General features: G+C 39.2%; 1 protein-coding gene across 1 annotated transcript; it reads left to right on the top strand.

Moving 5' to 3' along the window:
* The first annotated feature begins 7,835 nt into the window (after positions 1 to 7,835).
* LOC149841644 (putative folate-biopterin transporter 2) lies at positions 7,836 to 13,432 on the top strand. Its single transcript, XM_089998612.1, has 6 exons — positions 7,836 to 8,005; positions 8,102 to 8,568; positions 11,777 to 12,036; positions 12,254 to 12,349; positions 12,442 to 12,612; positions 12,763 to 13,432. Exons 2-6 carry the CDS (start codon positions 8,163 to 8,165, stop codon positions 13,354 to 13,356), a joined length of 1,527 nt encoding a protein of 508 aa, XP_089854738.1. The 5' UTR covers positions 7,836 to 8,005; positions 8,102 to 8,162; the 3' UTR covers positions 13,357 to 13,432.
* Positions 13,433 to 21,613: the final 8,181 nt, after the last annotated feature.

Below are 21,613 nucleotides of genomic sequence, written 5' to 3'. Positions count from 1 at the left end.
TTTATGCATGCACCACACACTGGACATATGGAAGCGGTCAAGAGGATCTTTAGATATCTGAAAGGGACTATTGGGGATGGATTGATATACTTACCACAGTCCTATGGCCAAAACGAGCACGAAATTACTGTATATTGTGATGCAGACTGGGCAGAAGATCCCGACGAAAGGAGATCTACATCAGGATATTGTGCCTTCATTGGAAAAAATTTAGTCTCTTGGAGCAGTAGAAAACAAAAAGCTATCGCTAGATCAAGCACTGAGGCTGAATATAGATCCATGGCTGCTGCCACTGCCGAAGTCACATGGATCAGGCATCTTCTAACTGAAGTAAGAGAAAAGATCTCCCACACTACCTCGCTCTGTGACAATCAAAGTGCTATCAATATGTCATTCAATCCAGTACATCACAGTCATGCCAAGCACATTGAGATCGACCAACACTTTGTGAGACAGAAGGTTGAAGAAAAAGAGATTGAGCCTGAGTTTGTTAGTACTGAAAGACAGGTTGCAGACATATTTACCAAAGGGTTAACCAAGGATCGCTTTTGGATGCTTAAAAGAAAGTTGTTCATGGTCCAAAACCATGATCAACTTGAGGGGGGGGGTGAAAAAGGTGCAGGATCTGCAGGATCCGACCCGAAGATCATGTATTTTGTTAATGTATTTTGTTATCGGGTCTGGATATACCAGACCCGGATCCATAGTATAATGTAAACTTAAATATACATTTAGGTCACGATTTCTTAGACAAAAATCGTGACAGCCGAAATAGATCTCTCTCTCCCTCTCTCTCTCTCTTCTCTTTCTCAAAACAGGAATAAAAAGGAAAACTTACAATACTTTCCATATGGACTGACAGATGCCCGCAGCTCGACGCCCTTCCTTGGATTTGGATGTATTATAACGTGTTTGAATGATTTGAATGCATTGCAATATTTGATGTGAATGATTTAAATTATTTGAATATATTGAAATGTATTGCAATGATTTGAATGAATTGAATGTATTGCAATGTTTGAATGTATTACATGACATTTTTTATTTGTTAGAATATGGTTCGTGGAGGTTACAGTGGACGATCACTCAGTGGTAGCCAGTGTCAGCCTTCATCTTCATGGGCTGCTTTGATAGGTATATCATTTAACTAATTATATACTTGATTAGTTTAAATGCGCATTCTGTGAATTTCTAACTCATTTTTCTACAAATGATGTTTCGCCTGCACATGACCCACCTACACCAGCTATTCATACAAGTCATGAGACAGCGCTGGATGCAGGGTCTTCTCAGTCTGACACAAGAAGACTCATTCAAATAGTGTATATCGATAATCGACCGTAAGTGTTTCATTTTCACTTATCATATACTTATCTTATAAATATTGTATATTGATAGTTAATGTATACCTATTCATGTGCAACACGAGGTTCGAGCCATAAAAAGTAATACGAGAGATTAGGAATTCACTAGTTCAACATTTTCCAGGACTAGTCGCTCAATGGAAAGAGTACCTGAAGGAGGTGTTGGACAGATTGTGGTCTTCATTCATGGTATACAATCGTTTCTCATAGTTAATGTGTTTCATATTTAATTTTTTGTTATAGTCATATCTACTAACTTTCTGAAAATATTTGTATGCTTCAATTCGCTTCGCGACTACGATGGAGGAGCAGAATGCGAGGAAGGTGTGGCAGAAGGTAACTGTCAATCGATTTGTAGACATGTTGCATAATATGAAGACTGCAACAAGAAAAGCATCTTGCGGGATAGATGATCCACTGCAGTGGAAAGACCATGTACCTCCTACTATCAGGTCAGATGTTTGAGATGCAATGTGCTACAAGTGGGCGGAGCATGAATGTCAAAACCGCTCAGCGAAGGCTGCATAAAACTGAGCAAAAATGCCTAATGTCCATCTACACACAGATGGATCTAGGAATTTTGGGAGTCACCTTAAGAAAATGACAACTCATCAATCTATATATTGTCAATTTTATAAGTATTATTGCAAACCTGTTAAATAATTCCTTTATCATTTAACTTCGCAGGAAGCAGAAAAAGGAAGCATTGTGCCATACAAGGATATGTTTGTTGAAACACATAAACGTAAGACCACGAGAGAGTTCGTATCAGAGAAGGCGAGAATAACAATAGTATGTATTTATTGTATTAATAAACATTGTAATATACAAGTTATCATAAATATTATAATTATTAATTATTAATTCATACTATAATCATTACTTTGTAGGAGTCATATGAGCAACATATGGTAGAGCGATATGCGATGACTCCACTCAGCATCCACCTTTTGATCCTGCAGCATGGATGACTGCAACAGGTGAACTAAAAAAGGGTCGTATGTTCGGGTTTGAGAGTAATATGAACACCTCACCAGTTATTGCTTCCTTCAGTCACGACTCACAGAGTTTTTTCGTCAGCATCAACTTCAAGCATCCGACTGACCCGCCTAATTCTTGGGATGGTGTACGCCAGCTCGTTAAGAACACAATACGTGACTATTTACATGAAACAATTTCTGATGTTGTCCATAATGAGTTGTGCAATTTTTTTCGGGATAGGGAAACTTCGTCTGCATGTGCCTCTCAGGTATGAAAGTTTCATGTGATGTATTGCATGTTGTTAGATTTCATGTTACTTTGATTGCCTTAACTTAGGTAAGTTGCATATAATTTATTTCATTATATTTTGTTTATCAATACTAACCTTTCTTTTCTCTTGTAGGTTGCTGGAGATAATCAGCGTAGAGGAGCTGAAGGGGTAGATCGAGACAATAAAGAAGATGACGCACATAATCTTGGCGATGATTAGATTCATGTGTTGAATTTGTTATACATTCTTCTTGTTTAAAAAATGTAAATGTTCACTTGTAAATAATTAGAACTTGGCAAAAATTATAGTGGATCGATAAATTGTTTTAGTTGCTTTTTATATGTATTTTTTATGTGTACTTTATTTTTTATACACAGGAAATATAAATTGTACAGGAAATATAAATTGTATCACGAGAATTTTTTTTTCGATATTTATGTTTTAAACAAATTTTTTAATTTTTTTTTCTTGTTTGCGACAAATATTTTCTCTCGCTATTTACTACCGACGACCAATTTAGCGACAGATTAGGGACGAATATTAATCCATCGTAAATGTGAATCGACCAATGTTTTTGCGACGGATTTTAATTTGTCGCTAAGTCCGTCGCTACAATAGCGACATAATCATCGATGGATTTTAATCCGTCGCAAAACCAAAATCTTCATATATTAACGACGACCTTGCGGCGAATCATGGCATTCGCTAATTTGTCACAAATTAGCGATGAAATTTGCGATAGATAGTTTCCATTGCTAATTAGCGACTATAATTTTATGATGGAAGCTATCTGTCGCTAAGCCGATGTTAATCTGTCGCTAAACTGTTTAGCGATGGATTGAGGTCGTCACTAATCCACAGATTTCTTGTAGTGTCATGTCGGTGGAAACCGACCCCCAACCCTCTCACTGGCGCACTGACACACTTCGTCGAAGTTGCCCTCTCTCTCCCGACTTCCGTCTCTCTCTCTCTCTCTCTCTCTCTCTCTCTGAAACAGAAGCCCCCTCACCCTCCTGACTTCCCGTCTCCTCACCCTCGTCTTCTTCCCCCTTCCCCGATGCTGTCGACCTCCCTAGGTACTCTCCCCTGCCCCTCTCTTCCCTCTGTTAACCCTGCGGCAGGAGGGTGCCACCCCTTCCGCCCTCTCTCTCTTCCCTCTGTTAGCAGGCAGGGGCGTCACCCCTCATGCCCTCTCTCTTCCCTATGTTAGCAGGCACGAGCGTCGACGCTCCTGCCCTCTCTCTCATCTCTCGGTTAGCAGGCAGGAGCGTGGGCCCTCCTGCCTCTCTCATCTCTGTTTGCATAAGGTAGGAGGGACGACCCCTCCTGCCCTCTCTCGACCCCTTATTTTCAGCTGCAACATCCTGCTGCAGATGAGACACGATACCAAGTTGGGCTCGGTTTAAACTGAGCTCAACTCGGTTCTTTCAACTGGAGGACCGAGCCTATGCTCGATCCCGTTTGGGTTAGGGGCCAATCCTGGCTCAGTTACCAGGCTGAGCCCCCTACCATCTCTCTCGTCTCTGTGTTTTTTTGGCAACCCAAAAGTGGGCATGTCAAGCTCGGCCTGACCGCCGAGCCCACCCCCTCCCCTTTGTTTCTCTTCTTGCCCAAGAACCGAGTCTGGCTCGGCTATGGCCTGCCTAGCTGTGGGTTGGCCACTGCTTGGGGCAGTGGCCCAGCCATGCTTGGTAGCATCGATCGAGTTGAGCTCAATAATTATTGAGCCTAGCTTGATCCCCTTCTTTTGCTAGTCAGTCACAACTGAGCCGAGCTCGGCTAGCACCGAGCCCAGCTTGGTTCACCCTTGGCATGAGCCTATCTCGGTCTTCTTAAACTGAGCTCAGATCGGTCAAGGGGCAGCATTGGGCTACCTCTTACTTGGCTCAACCAAGTTGAGTTCAGCACAATCCATCTTTTTATTACCGAGCTTGGCTCGGTGCGGTCGGCTTGAACTAGGTTCGGGTTCGACTCCTACAATGCAAATATTGCTTACTCATTAAATTAAAATGGTTACATCATTTCTTTTGCAGTGTAATAAATTATCTTTTAGCGCACCCCATCGAAGCAATAGATGCGATACACACACCAAGGCACAAGCCCTTGAAAACCTATGCTCAGAATCGTCAGCAAGTCCAACCATCTCCGAGGTAGGAGAAAGTTGCATACGAAGACAAATAACAGAATACTTATAACTTATATATATATATATATATATATATATATATATATATATATATATATATATATATATATATATATATATATATATATATATATATACACGTACATATATATGCTTTAACTCAATGACAAAATTTTGCGTATTATTGTCTATTTAAAATTTATGTCATTTACTTTACCATCACGCTGTTATGTGTATGGGCTACTGCTTATGCAATTTATTTAGCTGATGTATAGTTTCGTACACCGTACATCGCTTATAGAGTTTATTTAGCTCGATGTATGATTTCATACATCAAGTCTTGTTTTATGTCATTTACTTTGCCACCGCGCTATAATGTACACAGGCTACTGCTTACGCAATTTATTTAGTCAATGTATGGTTTCGTACATCATGCACTACTTACACAATTTATTTAGTCGATGTACAATTTCATACATCATGCATCGCTTACGCAGAGTATTTAGCTCGATGTGTGGTTTAACACGTCGAGTCTTTTTTTTATGTCATTTACTTTGTCATTGCGCTGTAATGTGCACATGCTTATGCTTTGATATATATATACATATATATATACATATATATATATATATATATATAATACACAGTTTTGTGTACTCTTGCTCACTTTGCATTACGCTTGCATTTAAAGACACAGATTTTGCACATACTTGTCAAGTCTTTAAAGAAGAAGGCAATTTCACATGCAAGATTTCAAAGCACATAATATGCAAGATTCCCTCAACCCTGCGTAACGAAAAGGCTTTGACTGCGTAGCCCTAAGTGGTACGTACGGTCCTTAGTTTTGATATCTGAAATGACTTGGATATCCCCAGCTTAAAGCACATGAATTTGAGATTTCTAAATAAATGTTGGAGTTTCTTTTTAAGAAACTCATACCCTTCTCATCATAACAGTACTATAAGACTTACACGACATGTTAGTACTACAATGATTGGATGAGAGGTTTATGGTAAACTCGTAGCGTGCAAATGTACAATGATAAAAAAAACCATATAAATAGTGATAATTACCTTCACATGCAAGATGCTCGAGTTGGTTTGAAAGACTGGAGCATGTAGAATGGGTCGTCAGTTAAAATAGAACCTGACATACACATTCGTCTCTTTGGTTTTGTCAAGCGAGAGGATGAGATGGTACAAAAACTCTGATGAAAAAGTTGCGCGTTGTCCTCGGTCATCAGAGTTAGGGGACGAAGCTACAAAAAATTATCCTACGTGTTTGATCCCATAGACTTCTGCAGAAGTTGGATGCATCCATTGCCACAAATGTCTCTGAGTAATTCTCTCTCAGTCATTGGTCATTCTCTTAGGAACGAACTCGGCTAGTTATTCAGGGTATCAAAATACATAAAATAACAAACCCTCAGGCAGTCTCAGTTATTTCTACATTTTTTCTGTGCATACCTTCAAGACAGTTAATATCAAAACAAGGTTATCATATTCATTTTACTTATTTTGACTTGTACATCATGAAATAAATAACATATATGTTATTCTTGTTCTGAATTGTTATATCTATGCACCTATCAGTTTTTTATCAATTTGACCAATTTCATGAGTATAGGTGATGATTAAGTCAGAATGGTAAGCGATGGTACAATGACGTAACGATATCAAGATGAGACTCTTTATCTAACGTTTCGCTCTTGAGGATGTTTTGTAATTTTGCATAATTTTTTTTTGATTTTTTTTTATAAATTCTAAATTATTAAAAACCTCATTTTGAATCTATATGGTTTTAATGATTGTACGAAGATACAAATCTGTCGTGTAAATGAATGTTCGCCTATAATGTACTCAAGGTCCGTTGACTTGTTATTTCAAATATCATTTTTCACTAAACTGCTACTTTTAAACTCTATTAAAAGAATGATGATAATTTTCTAATAATAACATTGTTAGGTTATATCAATTCTAAGATTAGACCGAGTTGCCTGTAAAAAAAAACTGATGATAACTACACATGAGGGAGTGCCCACAAAGGCTCCAAACACCTAACTATATGAGTTGGCCTAAGGTGTTCAAGTTGACAGAGAGCGCTAGTATTGTACCCAGTGTGTGCATCCTGCTGCAAGATCGAAGCTGATACAAAAGTATCCCCAATGAGGTGGTGGAGTATCTGTGCAGTTTTATGTTACAGACAACTAAACACATGCCATAGCTAACATGACACTTTTCAGCCGATGACAAGAAGTCCGAACCATAACTGTGGTTTCTCTTTTTAATAGAAAAAAAAGAAAGCAAAAAACCGAGCAAGTGAGTCTTCCCCTACCATTCAGAAGTTTTTCCCAGGGGAGGGCTGGTGTTGGTCCGAGTTCTACTGTGTCCACCTCTTGGAGCAAACAGGTGACTGGGTTAGGAAGAGGAGAAGGGGGTGTGGCGTAGTGTGGTGGGGCCTTGACCACTAGACGGGCAGACATGGTTCAATTATCATAGGTGTTACCTTTTTACATAAGCGCCGACACCCAACATAGGCCTCGAGGGCAGAGGTTCTAGCCTCAGTGTTTTACGTTGCCGAGATGACGACCGTAGGTATGACAGGCTGAGCCAGTTGCGACTAAGTCTTGGTGCCAAGTTTCTTGGGGTTATAAAAAAACAAAGGTGACTAGGTCCGAATGGGCTCGGCATCGCCTGGCTCATCACTGGTTAAAGTCAAGCCTCTGATGACCGAGGCAAAATGACCGCATGCGGACTGGTGCAGCGGGTAAATGTCTGGTCCAGACAAACGGGAGGGACCACCTTTTTATGGAAGCAGATCAGGTCATGCTGAGCATGAGCGTTTTTGCTCATGCCGACATCGTGGCCGTCTGTTTGCATTTTGGATGAATGGCACGTGATTTTGTTGATTTTTGAGCTTTTTAAAATGCAAATCGGATGGCCACGATGTCGGCATGAGAAAAACGCTCATGTTCAGCATGACCTGATCTGCTTCCCCTTTTTATCCGCAGCAGGTACGGGACTGTCGGGTTCGGAGCAGCCTTTGTCTGATTCGGTTGACTATTGCAAGCAAATGAGCAAACGAGGATCGTCTTCCCTTCCTCACCATGGACGATTCACGTCATCCAATCACCAATCTTGATTCAGGGAAGCAGATCTCATATGAACTCTCTCTCTCAATCCTTCTGTGGCATCATCTTCTACTCTGAATCATGCAATTAACAAGATGGGTATCTGAGATTTCGTGAGTATTTCGATTCTCTTGTGTTTTTTGGCACCCCCACCATCTCTCTCTCTCTCTCTCTGGCTCGATTCCTTTGTGACATTATTTTCTACTCAGATTCATGCAGTTAACGAGATGGGTATCTGAGATCTCGTGAGGATTTCTTTTTTTTTTTCTTATGGTTTTGGGTAGTGGGGAGTCCAGAATGGAGGAGGAGGAGGTGGGGAAGGAGGGGGAGGAAGAGACCCTTGTTGGGTCTGCTGCGGTGGTGGAAGAGAAGAAGGGGTTCCTGTCGGCGATGGGTTCGCCTCTTCTCTGGTTGAGGATGCTCGCGAGGGAGATGCATTGGAGTTTCGTGTTTGGGGTGATCGTGGTGTATGGGATCAGCCAGGGGGTCGGCGGGTCGCTGTACCGGTTGTCTTCAGATTACTACTGGAAGGATGTGCAGATGGTTCAACCGTCCGCTGCGCAGGTTTACCAGGGGATCACGTCCTCCCCCTGGGTCGTCAAGCCTATCTGGGGTCTCCTTACAGACGTTCTCCCCATTTTCGGGTACCGGAGGCGCCCGTATTTCGTGCTTGCCGGTAACGATCATTCTTGATTTCTTGTGACTTGGACTGTTATTGCAGATTTTGGGTTATTGGTTGGTTTCATTCCATTCCCCCTTTTCTGGTCTCTGGTGAGAAATTGGCTATTGTTTTGTTGGTTATGTAAACTGGCATTTATTCCGTTTGAACTCGATTGTGCTTTTGGTCTCTGCTTTCAGTTTCATGTTTTAATCTGTGAAGTCTTTGATATCTCGATCTATGTAAAAGATGCGGTCATAATGGAAAAGAAAACTTTAACAAGTGACCTAAAAGGTCACATGTGACGTGAGAATCACGTTGTTGCGGTCAGCAAGAAATTCTAGAAGCATGGAATAATTGAATAATCAAGTCTTAGCAGCCTGATGTCAGGTTTGATTTCAGAGAAAAATAAAATTTCCTTGTCATAAATATTAAGCAAGGATACTAGTCCAATGCATTATAATGATGGCTTACTTCTGGGACTTGTAACTTGTGTGATAATTTAATTGCTAGACAGAGTTATGAATAAGTTGGTTACCATGTTGTTAAGCGCAACCACCTGCACTGCCTTATATCCTGGAATTGCTCATTTTGGCAGTTCATAACTTCCAATTCAAAATTATCTACTTTAAAATGTGAGAACCTGTCTCTCTCTCTCTCTCTCTCTATATATATATATATATATATATATATATATATATATATATATATATTTGCTCTAGGAATGTAAAGTCAGAGATTAGATAGATACGCAGAATTAAGTCATTCCATTTAAGCACACAGAGATATCTGAATGTATTCTGATCAATGAGTAACCTTTTTAATGCTTTGAATTCTGCTAATCACAAACAAATGTTGGATGATTGTTAAGTGGAGGCTATTGGTTACAGAATCTCAAGTAAAGGAAAACGTCCTTCATTGGTCCAGTTGATGGAAAATGGTTAGACTGACCAGAATCAAGTAAATAGAGTTTAAGGGAAAATTTTGTGGAAGACAAAAGTTGTTCAACCATCCACACTGAGCTGGTTTCTATGATATTGCCAGCCACTGTAAAATCAATCCTGCAAAGCAATTCTATCCAGTTAAAGAGTGATCTTCAATTCAATGCTGATATAGTCATAGCCGGACAAGTCACACCTGCTAATTGTAGTTTTCCAAATAGAACCCTTTGATATCTTCGCTTTATCTCCTTTCTTTTGCCACTTCACCTAGATTCAATTTCCAGATACAATTCCAGATGTTTCCTAATCATCTAACTGCTCAACTGTTGAAGAAACTTCCTAACACTGATATGGTTCTTTGTTCCCCAAGGATTTCGAACCCTGTGCCAACTCATGCGGTAACTCACAAGGGGCTAATCCCATATAACTTATCAGTGCTCTGGCATGGATCTTGTCAAACAAGTGCTTTACACATGATGGCCATGAGATGTGCACACACCTGCATGAATGCATGCATGAATATAGAATTGAGGACAGCTATATATTGTGATTTCCTAGTTGTGAATAGTATTTCCTAGTTGTAAATATATTTGTTCTTGTATAAATATGGCTCACAGCAATTTCTGGTCATAATCAATAGTGCTTTTAGTGTTCTACTGGTGTCTTCTATGTTTTTTATAGTAACAAGCATAGCAACTTGGTCTATTTTCTTGCAAATTCTTTTCTTTTTCAATTTTTATGAACTTTTTTTTCGTGGCAAAGGATTAGCTACTTTTGATGGCGGTTAATTTCACAGGAGTCAAATGCATCTGAATTCCTTAAATGCTTTTCCAAGGGTACTACATAAATTACATAAATTTTTTCATTTGGTTGAACAAGTTTCAGTTTGATATTCAGCCCTGCTGGACATTCTGAATGACATTACTAACAACAACAACAACAACAACAACTACGCCTTCATCCCAAAACAATTGGGGTCAGCGATATGAACCAAAAAAGAAATTCATTTTGGGTCTTCCACAAGAATCATTTTCCTCCAATCATTTCTATCCAATGCCATGTCCTCGGTGAGGTTCAAAGCATTCATATCCTTTCCTATCATCTCCATCCAAGTCTTCCTAGGCCTACCCCGACCTCTTTTAACTAATATATTTTCCCATTTCTCCAACCTTCTAACTGGAGCATCATTAGGCCTTCGCCGAATATGTCCAAACCACCGTAAACGATTCTCTCGCATCTTATTTTCAATGGGTGCAACACCTACCTTCTTACGTATCTCCTCGTTCCGAATCTTATCTTTTATTGTATTTCCACACATCCATCTAAGCATCTGCATCTCAGCTACACTCATTTTTTGAATATGATGTCTCTTGGCAGCCCAACATTCCGTACCATATAGTAAAGCGGGTCTAATAGTCGTCCTATAAAACTTTCCCTTCAACCGCAATGGCATTCTACGATCGCACAACACTCCAGTTGCACTTTTTCATATCATCCACCCAACCTTTATCCTATGATTTACATCTCCATCAATTTCTCCATACTTTTGAATGATGGATCCCAAATATTTGAAATAATCATTCACCGGTATTTCTTGCTCACCAAGCTTCACTACACTCCCATCACTACTTCGTTGCTTACTAAACCGACATTCCATATATTCAGTCTTATTCTTACTCAACTTAAAACCTCTAGCTTCCAATGTCTGTCTCCATAATTCTAACTTAGCATTAACCCCAGCTCTAGACTCATCAATCAAAACAATATCATCAGCAAACAACATACACCACGGTACATTTTCTTGAATTGATCTTGTAAGCTCATCCATCACTATCGCAAATAGGAAAGGGCTTAAAGCAGATCCTTGATGTAACCCAACCGTTATCGGAAAATTGGTTGTCACCCCTCCACAAGTGCGGACATTGGTTACTACTCCTTCATACATATCTTTAATTATACTAATGTACTTTAGGGAAACACCTTTCTTCATCATAGTCCACCAGAGAACGTCCCTAGGTACTCTATCGTATGCCTTCTCTAAATCAATAAAAACCATATGCAAATCTTTGTTCCTCTCTCTATATCTTTCAAAAGTATAAGAAAATTTGATATTCTTCTGAGTTTGATAAATGAATATTCTTTCATCTTCCGTCTTATATCTGCTACTCTGCGTGTGTATGTGTGCACTATCCAGGACGAATATTTTCTTGTTTACGTCTTTATGATCAAACCTGCTGCTCAAAATAAAGTACTACAACTAATGTTTGTTTCCCTGTGGATAATAGGTCTACTAGGAGTGATTTCCATGCTCTTGATAGCCCTGCACAGTAAGCTGCATGTTCTGTTCGCATTGCTATCTCTAACAGCTGGAAGTGCTGGGGTAGCAATTGCAGATGTGACCATTGATGCCTGTGTGGCTCAGAATAGTATACATCATCCTTCTCTAGCTGCTGACATGCAAAGCTTGTGTGCATTTAGCTCTTCCATTGGAGCCTTGCTTGGATTTTCTGTCAGTGGTTTTTTGGTTCATCATATAGGTGCACAGGTTTGCTTCAATTCATCTTTGGTATGCCTAAAACTTTTATGTGGAATAAGAAAGACACAAATTCTTGTCAGGTTCATCATCTCATGCTATTTATTTGCTGCATTTTCTGAATATTTGGAAGTGTTAAAGGCTGAAGAATTACCATGGACCTGTCTTTACTGCTTTCTTGTTTTATGTAATAGTTGTACCAATCTGACATATCATATTATCCCAATAGGGGGTGCTTGGATTGCTGACTATCCCGGCTTCGCTTGTTTTGTTGGTAGGGGTGGTTCTAAATGAACCAAACCTTCTTAGAGGTTCCTTCAGACAGGTAAGAATTGATGAATTCAAAAATGCTGCTGCATTTGCAGTAGATTTATCAGCTTATGAAACTTGATTTCTGTTTTTCTCGTGGCAATTTAGGTATACCAAAGGCTCTTGGAAGCTGCAGGATCCATGTGGACTACATTGAAATGTCCAGCAGTTTGGAGACCGTGTGTATACATGTACTCATCTCTTGCTTTGAGCCTGAATATTCATGAGGGAATGTTTTATTGGTACACAGACTCCAAAGAAGGGCCCGCATTTTCTCAGGTACACAAGTGTTTTTTCCATTTTAATGTGTCTCACATGATAGACAATTTCTGTTTTCTTAGAGATTTAGCATTCATGGCACATTTTGTTTGCAGATAAAGAAAAACTGGATTATTTATTCACATGCTTTCTTTAACATTACTGTTACAGGAGATTGTTGGATTTATATTTTGCATTGGTGCTGTTGGCTCCTTTCTTGGGGTGCTTCTTTACCACAATGTATTAAAGGACTATTCGTTTTGTACCCTGCTTTTCTGGAGTCAGCTGCTTTTTGGTGTCTCAGGAATGCTGGATTTGGTTTTAGTACTGCGGCTGAACTTGAAATACAATATGCCTGATTATCTTTTTGTTGTAATGGATGAAGGCGTATCACAGATGATCAACCGCATAAAGTGGATGCCTCTTCTTGTACTCAGTGCCAAACTTTGTCCTACTGGGATTGAAGGAACATTTTTTGCACTACTAATGTCTATTGACAATATTGGTGTACTCACTTCATCATGGAGTGGAGGTCTGCTACTCCACATCCTCAATGTTACACGTACTGAATTTGGTAATCTCTGGGTGGCTATTTTGTTACGCAATGTATTAAGACTGTTGCCACTTGCATTGCTATTTTTGGTGCCAAAGAGTGACAATAACTCTCAGATACTTCCAACAGAGATTTCTTCATCCAAAGAGGCTATAGAAATGCTCGACTCAGATAAGATTGAATTGGTTTCCCTTGTTAGTAACACCCAATGATAGTGCTGGGACTTGATCAGAGGTGTATCTTTTTTGTATTTGTGAATTGATGTTTAATATAATAATTCTTTATGTGCAGTGAGTGCAGTATTTATCCTATACAATGTGATGCTTACTTGGAACTTTTCCTGATAATGCTCATGTCAGGGAACATATGTGCCTTAAAATATATTTCTTAGCATTGTACTATTGTTATTTACAGGTTCTGTAATCTAGTATGTTTCCTTTTCATTAGCTTCACTGGTAACTAGATCTCCACAGAAAGCACTTCATTTTTGCAGCGCAAAAAATCTCTAAGCTGAATATCAGCAGAATTTCTCCAAATTCTTCTTTTGACCCTCAGACCCTCGAAAAGCGAAACAAGGGGCTTTCTGTGGAAAGCATCCCGCGTTCATTGCAACACAGACAAGCTCTAAGCTAAATATGAGCAGAATTACTCCAGTACTCTCTCTCTCTCTCTTTGATTTTCTAAATCACACAGCTGGATTGGGCAGAGGCACTATCCTAACCGAGAGGTCTCAGGTTTAAGCCTCATTGGGGCTATCCCCCTCACTAAGAAGAAAAACATGCTGATCACTCTTGGTATTAAGCATCCAAGCATTTATCTTGATGTTTGTATCAGTTTTCTGTAGAAACCAGTCGATCATTATATCCTATTCTCTGCAACATTGCTGCCGTGACATGCTAACTAGGGATACTTAGAGTTTGATTCATTTGAGAAGTTTATATGTTTGACTTGTAAAGAATCACCAGCCATTTGGACCAGAATTATCTCAAAATGGCTCTTCCATCAGTGCCTATGACAATGTGTATAAGAATATGGACTGGTCTCTTTTTATCACTCGTAGAGTTTGTCATTTGGGGCCACGCTATCGTGTGTGTTATAGTCAACTACTATTGGTAAGCATGAGGAAACCAGCAGTATGGCTTAGGTGTCTCATAACAGGCTGAGAGGTCTCAGTTTGACCATGGACCGGAACCAGTGTCCACAGTGTAAAACTTCACCACTAATCCTCTGTCCACCGAACAAGGATTCGAACTCCCATTAATAACTCAGTTTATTTCACTCAAAAAAAAAATCCACAGTTTATTGAATACTGTTCATAGACTCCGATAATTTAATGAATTGCCCTTAACTCAGGGATTGATGACAACAATACCTTAGAAAGTTTAAAGGATACCCCACCTATCTTTCTTGGATTGACATAGACGTTGTTTTCTTGCATGAAATGGCAGCGACGCATGAATTCACCTCTAATAACAGGTCATCCAAATGATGGCACTTATGCTTTGAGATGTAACTAGACAAAACAATCGTTTTCATGGTTTGGTAAAAGGGGTAAAACAAATATTTCCATAAAAAATATCTAATGGAGCTCATTTAATAAAGGTTAAAAAGCATTTTTCTTATCAAAATAGGTTAACACTTCACTCAATGGGAAAGCAGTTTTCTGCCTGAGTGGCTTCCCTTGAATGGGGTTGTTGTTGGACATTTAGGTTTTGGGTCCAACCCATATGTGACCCCGTTTGACACATTAAAAGTGGTGAGTTAGCGGCTAATAGTGGAGAGTTAATAGCTTTAAGTGGGTGAAGGTTACGTGAACGTGGAAAGACTACATTCACCTAACTGCCCACTGCTCTTCTTATAAAAGGGAGAGGGAGACTGTACTTTTGATGAGTGCATTCAGCCCTTCTAACTCTCTACAGTGCCCACATACAGCCCTTCTAACTCCCCACAATACCCACATATAGAATTTTTGGGTGGTCTTGCTCACCGTCGACCTAAGGCTTGGGCTCATCATGGGTGTCGACCGGTTCAGGAGAACGTCGAGCACCCGCATGTCGTTTTTATGACGTCTTTAGGTACACATTTACATTTTGATTCTGTATTTGCGAATACGCTAATGTTGGGTTATGGGCTCACCGGCAAAGGTCACTCCACGACAACCAACAGTCACCGACATCGGCATTCGGCCAAAAGGCTGCCGATAACGATGACCCCCACCATTCTCGATGGTCTTCGACGATGGATAAAGCAAAGAAAAGGGCTCGACACCCCAGATGTTGCACGTCGCCGGACTGATGATGGCACTTTGGCGAATGTCACACCCCCCCCCCTTTCAAATCTATTTTTGTCTGGTTCCTTACGGTTTTTCACCGGTTCTGAGATGTAGAGACCTATTTTCATGAATCCATGAAGATACAGGAATTTTACATCTGTTATAGGGTTTTATGAGCTTTTGTTCATGTTATGCACCGGTTTAAACCCTTAGATGACCTGTTCGAGGCCATTTCAGACTGGTTCAGGGTGTTTTTAGACTAGTTCCAACTTGAGGACCCTGGGTTTTACCCATATAAGCTTGTTTTTGTTATTTTTCATGTTTTATGAGTATTCATTATTAAGAAAGCATGACTTATACATATTAATTTATGTATTTTATGTTGCTTAAGTTATGCATAATATTTTTAAGCATGAATTATGACTAAATTCATGACATTTTATCATCAAAATTAGTTTATGCATATAAGTTGAAGCATAAACTTGTATTTTGACGATATAAAGTATATTTTGTCATGAATATACATGCATTAACATGTGTGCATGGACATGCTCTATAATATGAATATGTTTTAGGTAAAAGATCTTGATTGACAGATTAATGCAATCACCAAAGTGATCTTAGTTGTATTGATTGAGAATTCTTTAGACCATATTAAGATTCATTATTATAATTGTGTGTGACGTTATGAAACAACAATTTTACCCAAAGGTAAGTTGTTGTGTTCCAAATTTACACAGGGTGTTATAGTCGATGTGTATTCCAGCCCATGAAGCATGTTCGTATCCAAAGGTACAATATTGAATTGCCTCACGTTACATGATTTGTTAGTTTCACCAATTAGAGTCAATTCTTTGTCAATTGAAGAGACATAGCAACTATGAGTATTATCATTTCCACCAAAGTTGAACGATAATGACTCAACTATGCTTGTCTCAGAAAATGTGAATAATAAATTGTCTCACTTTTTACATTTTCATCACAAGTCTTGTCTGAGTAATAATAACGTCTTTCTGTTCCGTTTCTTGTTGTATCAGGTTCTTTCCTTATCGACGATTCTAGTAACATTTTCCTTTTAGACGGATCTAATTTGTCAGACTGAAAAGAAATTTATTATTTACTTTAGAATATATGGACCTAGACTTAACCCTTAGAACTGACGAACCTCCCGCTCTTAAAGAGCAGAGCACAACTGAACAGAAGGCAACCTCTGAGAAGTGAAAGTGTTCAAATAGACTTAGTCTGTTGCTTTTGCAATCAAGAGTGACTAAGAATATTTGAGGCACTATTCCTCACTGCAGGACAGTGAAGAAATTTCTAGAAGCCATTGAGACTCAGTTTGTTAGTTCTAATAAGGCTAGGGCGAGTACGTTGATGTCCAAGCTGGTATCTCTATGAAATATATCGGTGACAGTCATATCTGACAGCATATTCTAAAAATGAGGAATATTGCATCTCAATTGAATGACATGAAGTTTGTCATTTTTTACTCTTTCTTGGTCTATCTAATTTTAACTTCGTTGCCTTCTGAATATGGACCCTTTAAAATCTTCTACAACACACATAACGACTAGTAGTCTTTCAATGACCTATTGTCGAAGTGTGTTGAAAAAGAAAAGAGATCGAAGGGAGAGAGGGTGCCCAGTGCACATATGACCTCTCATAAGGAAAAACAGAGCTCGGGGCCAAAGAAAAGCTCTTTCAAGAGGAAGAATCAGAAGAAAGTCATTGGGGAGAGTTCAAACTCTCAGGAGAATGCTAAATCCCAGTCAGAAGGCTCTTTTATAAAGTGTTTCTTCTACAAGAAGAAGGTGGACTGCTTGAAGCATAAGAAATGACTAAAAAATAAAGGTATTAAGTCATTCGTTTCTCATGAGTGCAATTTGATTTATTTTCTATTGCATAGTTGGTGGATTGATTCTGGTGCCACAGTGCATATTTTCAACTCTTTACAAGCATTTTTGAACAAAAGGAAACCAACAGAGCATGAAAGAAGCATCTTATCAGGAAATAAGATGCGTTCACATGTAAAGAACGTTGGGACCTGCAGAATTGTATTGGAATCGAGATTCATTTTAGATTTTGTCGATACATTTTATGTTTCATCCTATAGTTGGAACCTAATTTCAATTTCAAAACTTGATAAATTTGGTTTCGGTTTTAAATTTGAAAATTCTAAGCTTGTTATTATAAATTTTTTTGTTAATGTGGGTTATGCATATGTGTGTGATGATTTGTATCGATTAAAAACTAAATTCCAAATTAAGGAATCTCATTCTATAGTAAACACAATGATTGACAATAAACATGGCCTAAAAGAAGATCAATCCTATTTGCTTTGACATCGAAGGTTAGGACACATCTCGAAAGAGGGAATCCAAAGACTCATGAAAGAGGGAAATACTTGGATCCCTTAATTTCACAAATATAGAGCCATGTGTTGACTGCATAAAGGCTAAGTAGTCTAACACATATAAGAAAGATATCAAACGTAGCAATGAAAAGTTGAAGATAGTGCATACGGATGTGTGCGGCCCTTTTTTACCGTATTATACGGGCGAAAAATATTTTGTCACTTTTATAGACGATTACTCACGGTATATGTATCTTTACTTATTATTTGAAAAATCAAAAGTCTTTCAGGTTTTAAAGGACTTCAAGAAAGAAGTAGAGAAACAAATTGTTGAAGTTATTAAGGTTGTCAAGTCTGATAGAGGTGACAAATATTATGGTCGTTTCACTGAGATGTGATAAAAGGAAGGGTCATTAGCACGATTTCTAAAAGAGAAAAGTATTGTACCTCAGTATATCATGCCTGGTAGTGCTTACCAGAATAGTGTAGTTGAAAGAAGAAATCATACGCTTAAAGAAATGTTTTGAGTGATGTTGAATCACTCAAACCTTCTCTTGACCTGTGGGGTGAAACTCTTAGGACAATAGTGCATATTTTGAATAAAGTTCCTATGAAGGCTATTCAGAAGACTCCTTACGAGTTATGAACATGTAAAAAACCTTCTTTGTCACATATGTTCATATGAGGATGTCCAACTGAAGGTAAATTGTATAACCCACATGTAAAAGTGTTTGATCCTAGGATGACTAGTGAATTTTTTATTGGTTATTCAGAAAGATCAAAGGGCTTTAGGTTTTATTATTCATCTCATACACCACAGATAGTGAAAAAAAATAAAGTAAGATTTCTTGAAAATGAAATAGATGCATCTCAAAATATTGATTTTGAGAAAATACAAGATTCAGGTTTCATACCTGCTAAGGAGAATGACCTAGTTTTTCCTATCATTGTCCATTTGGATAATGTCAGGGAAAGTCTGATCAATGAACATCAATCCCAAATAGAGCCAATTGTTGATGAGGATATACAACAACAAGATACAGAAGTTCATTTTGAACCACCTGTATGGAGGTCCACGAGAACCAGAAAATCTGCTATCCATCCAGACTATGTAGTGTATTTGCAAGAGTCTAATAATTTTATAGATATTGAGGATGATCATTTCACCTTTACAGAAGCCATTGAAAGTGAAAGATCAACACATTGGATCAATGCCATGAAAGAAGAGCTTGACTCTATAGCAAAGAACCAAGTATGAGATCTTGTACCTTGACCTGATGGAGTTAAACCTTTTGGTTGTAAGTAGATCTATAAGACCAAAACAGACTCTAAAGGTCATGTAGAGAGGTACAAGGCTAGGCTTGTTGTAAAAAGTTTTACACAGATAGAGGACATTGATTATAATGAGACTTTTTTCTTCTGTCTCAACTAAAGAATCATTGAGGATAATCATGACCCTCATAACTCATTTTGATTTAGAGCTATATCAAATGGATGTGTCACGGGCAGAGGGTGGACCCGTCGATGTATTTTTTTTAATAGTTCTCTTTGTTCCTGTTCTTTTTATAGCAGGGGAGAGGTAGATAAAAAAATAAGGCAAGTTAATGAACGTGGCAGACAGGTAGAACACTGTCTGACGCGTCTAATATTTGTTACAAAAATCATTCTGAACATCTTTTTTATCCCGTATGATGCACAAAATGATTTATCAAACATGCGTCGAAGGGTCAGCTCGTAGATCTAAACTGTAACAAGCCTTCGAGCAAAAATGTGAATGAATGTAAATGTGAAGCGCTTTCTTTTGTTCACCTTCATTGTGATTGCTTCTGAGTGATTGCGATTTCTCTCCCTCTCTATTCTCTCACTTTCTAGCACTTTCAGTTATCAAAGTTTTCGCAACTACAAGCGAGCGATTGGAAGGCTTGCGACGTTAAGAAAGGACCATTGTGTCGCACTACACTGGCCTATTGAAGAAGTAGGCTCATGACAGATAATATCAAAGCTCGTTCTTAAGCTGAATAAGGAACTCAAGAGTCAGTGTTGAGAGACGCACTGACAAGTCGCGATTTGTGAGCAAGACATCGTAGCACACTGTTACAACTTGCAGAGCACCAAAGGAAAGACAACTGTCGAGGCCAAAGAGATGGGTTCACCTTGGAGCTATGAGCAGATGGCCACGACCATCAATAGATTGGTGGTTGATGTGACTTCACACGAGAAAGCATTTTCATGCATAGTTAAGTCATTCAGAGGATTGGACGATGAGGTGATGAGCCTGCGAGAGTAGGTAAACATGTTGATGGGACAAGTTACTTTGCTGACTACGACAATGACCACCCTACAGAGTGAAGTTGAGGAGTTTCAGTTGAAAAACCGTACTCTACAGTGGACAGTTAGCCTCAATGGCAAAAATGATGATAGGCCATCAAAGATAGATGTACCGAGGCCAGCTAAATTCAATGGTTCTAGGGATAGCAATGCCATAAAAAACTTTTTGTTTCAGGTGAAAGACTATTTGAACATTCAGAATGTATTGGCCAAAGACCTCAGGGTAAAGGCGGTAACAACTCTACTCGACGAAGATGCTATAGCCTGGTGGAGACGGAAGCGTAGCAACATGGAAATGGGCTACTGCATGATTGATACATTTAAAGCCTTCAAAAGTAAGCTATGAAACTACTTTATGCCAAGGAATACACAACGTCAAGCTTATCGGATGGTGGCAAAACTCAAGCACACTGAAGCCTTGCAAGACTACATTAGGACATTCCAGAAGCTCATGTTAGACGTACCCAATATGCCGGATGAAGACAAACCCAACTAGTTTATTGTGGGACTACAACCTTTGGTACAGTTCGAAGTGAAAAGGAGCAATCCCTAAACTTTAGAAGATGCGTATATGATGGTTGAGCGACTAGTGGATACATAATGCAAGTCCTTCACTCCATCGACTAAGGTTGAAAAGAAGCCGGACCACGGAGGCAAGAATGAGGATCGACACAACAATAAAGGTGAGTTGTCGACCGAGCACCATTCTGACAAGAATCAAAATTATAGAAAGCACAACAATAACAACAAAAAAAGGTCGATTGTGATTTGTTGCTTATATGGCGAGAGATTGGCAATATCCAAAGCGCCTCATAAAGGATGATGGGCAGGACAATGCAGTGCAGGCGAAGAGTAGTGACACCAAGGTCGTGCAACCAAGAATGAGAGTCATGCAGATGATCAACACAGTTAGAAGTTATGCAGCCAAGAGCATGTTGGTTAGCAAAGAGCTTATGTATCTGGAAGTCATTGTGAATAGAAAGTCTAGTACGATAATGACAGACTTCGGGGCCACACATAACTTTGTCTCAAGGGAAGAGGCTGAGCGATTGAGCTTGAAGCCTGAGCCAAAGCAAATGACCATTAAGACAATGAATTCTGAGGCCAAGCCAATCTTTGGTGAAGCAAAAGATGTGATTATCCAAATTGGGAGTTGGGCCGACAAATCCAATTTCTCAGTGGTGTCCTTGGATGACTTCAGAATGATTTTGGGCATAGAGTTTCTTCGCAGCCAAAATATGATGATGATGCTGAAGTTCAACTCGTTGATAATCATGGGGCCAAACTTTTTACACATGATACAATGCCTTACTCTTGGAGGTAAGTCTTCAATGCTATCTGTTATGCAATTGAATAAGGGTGTCAAGCATGGAGATTAAACATTCCTAGTTATCGTGCGTACCGAAGAAGGGAAGGTAGAAACAGCAGTGCCACATACCCTTGCCCTACTATTGGCTGAGTTTTGATGAGTGATGCCTCCGAAACTGTCGAAGCGTCTGTCGTTGAGACGCGAGGT

This window comes from Nuphar pumila, chromosome 3, assembly GCF_984573655.1.
Source record: "Nuphar pumila chromosome 3, dmNupPumi1.hap1.1, whole genome shotgun sequence".
In the NCBI taxonomy this organism is placed as follows: Eukaryota; Viridiplantae; Streptophyta; class Magnoliopsida; order Nymphaeales; family Nymphaeaceae; genus Nuphar; species Nuphar pumila.
This window is presented reverse-complemented; position numbering and strand designations above follow the sequence as displayed.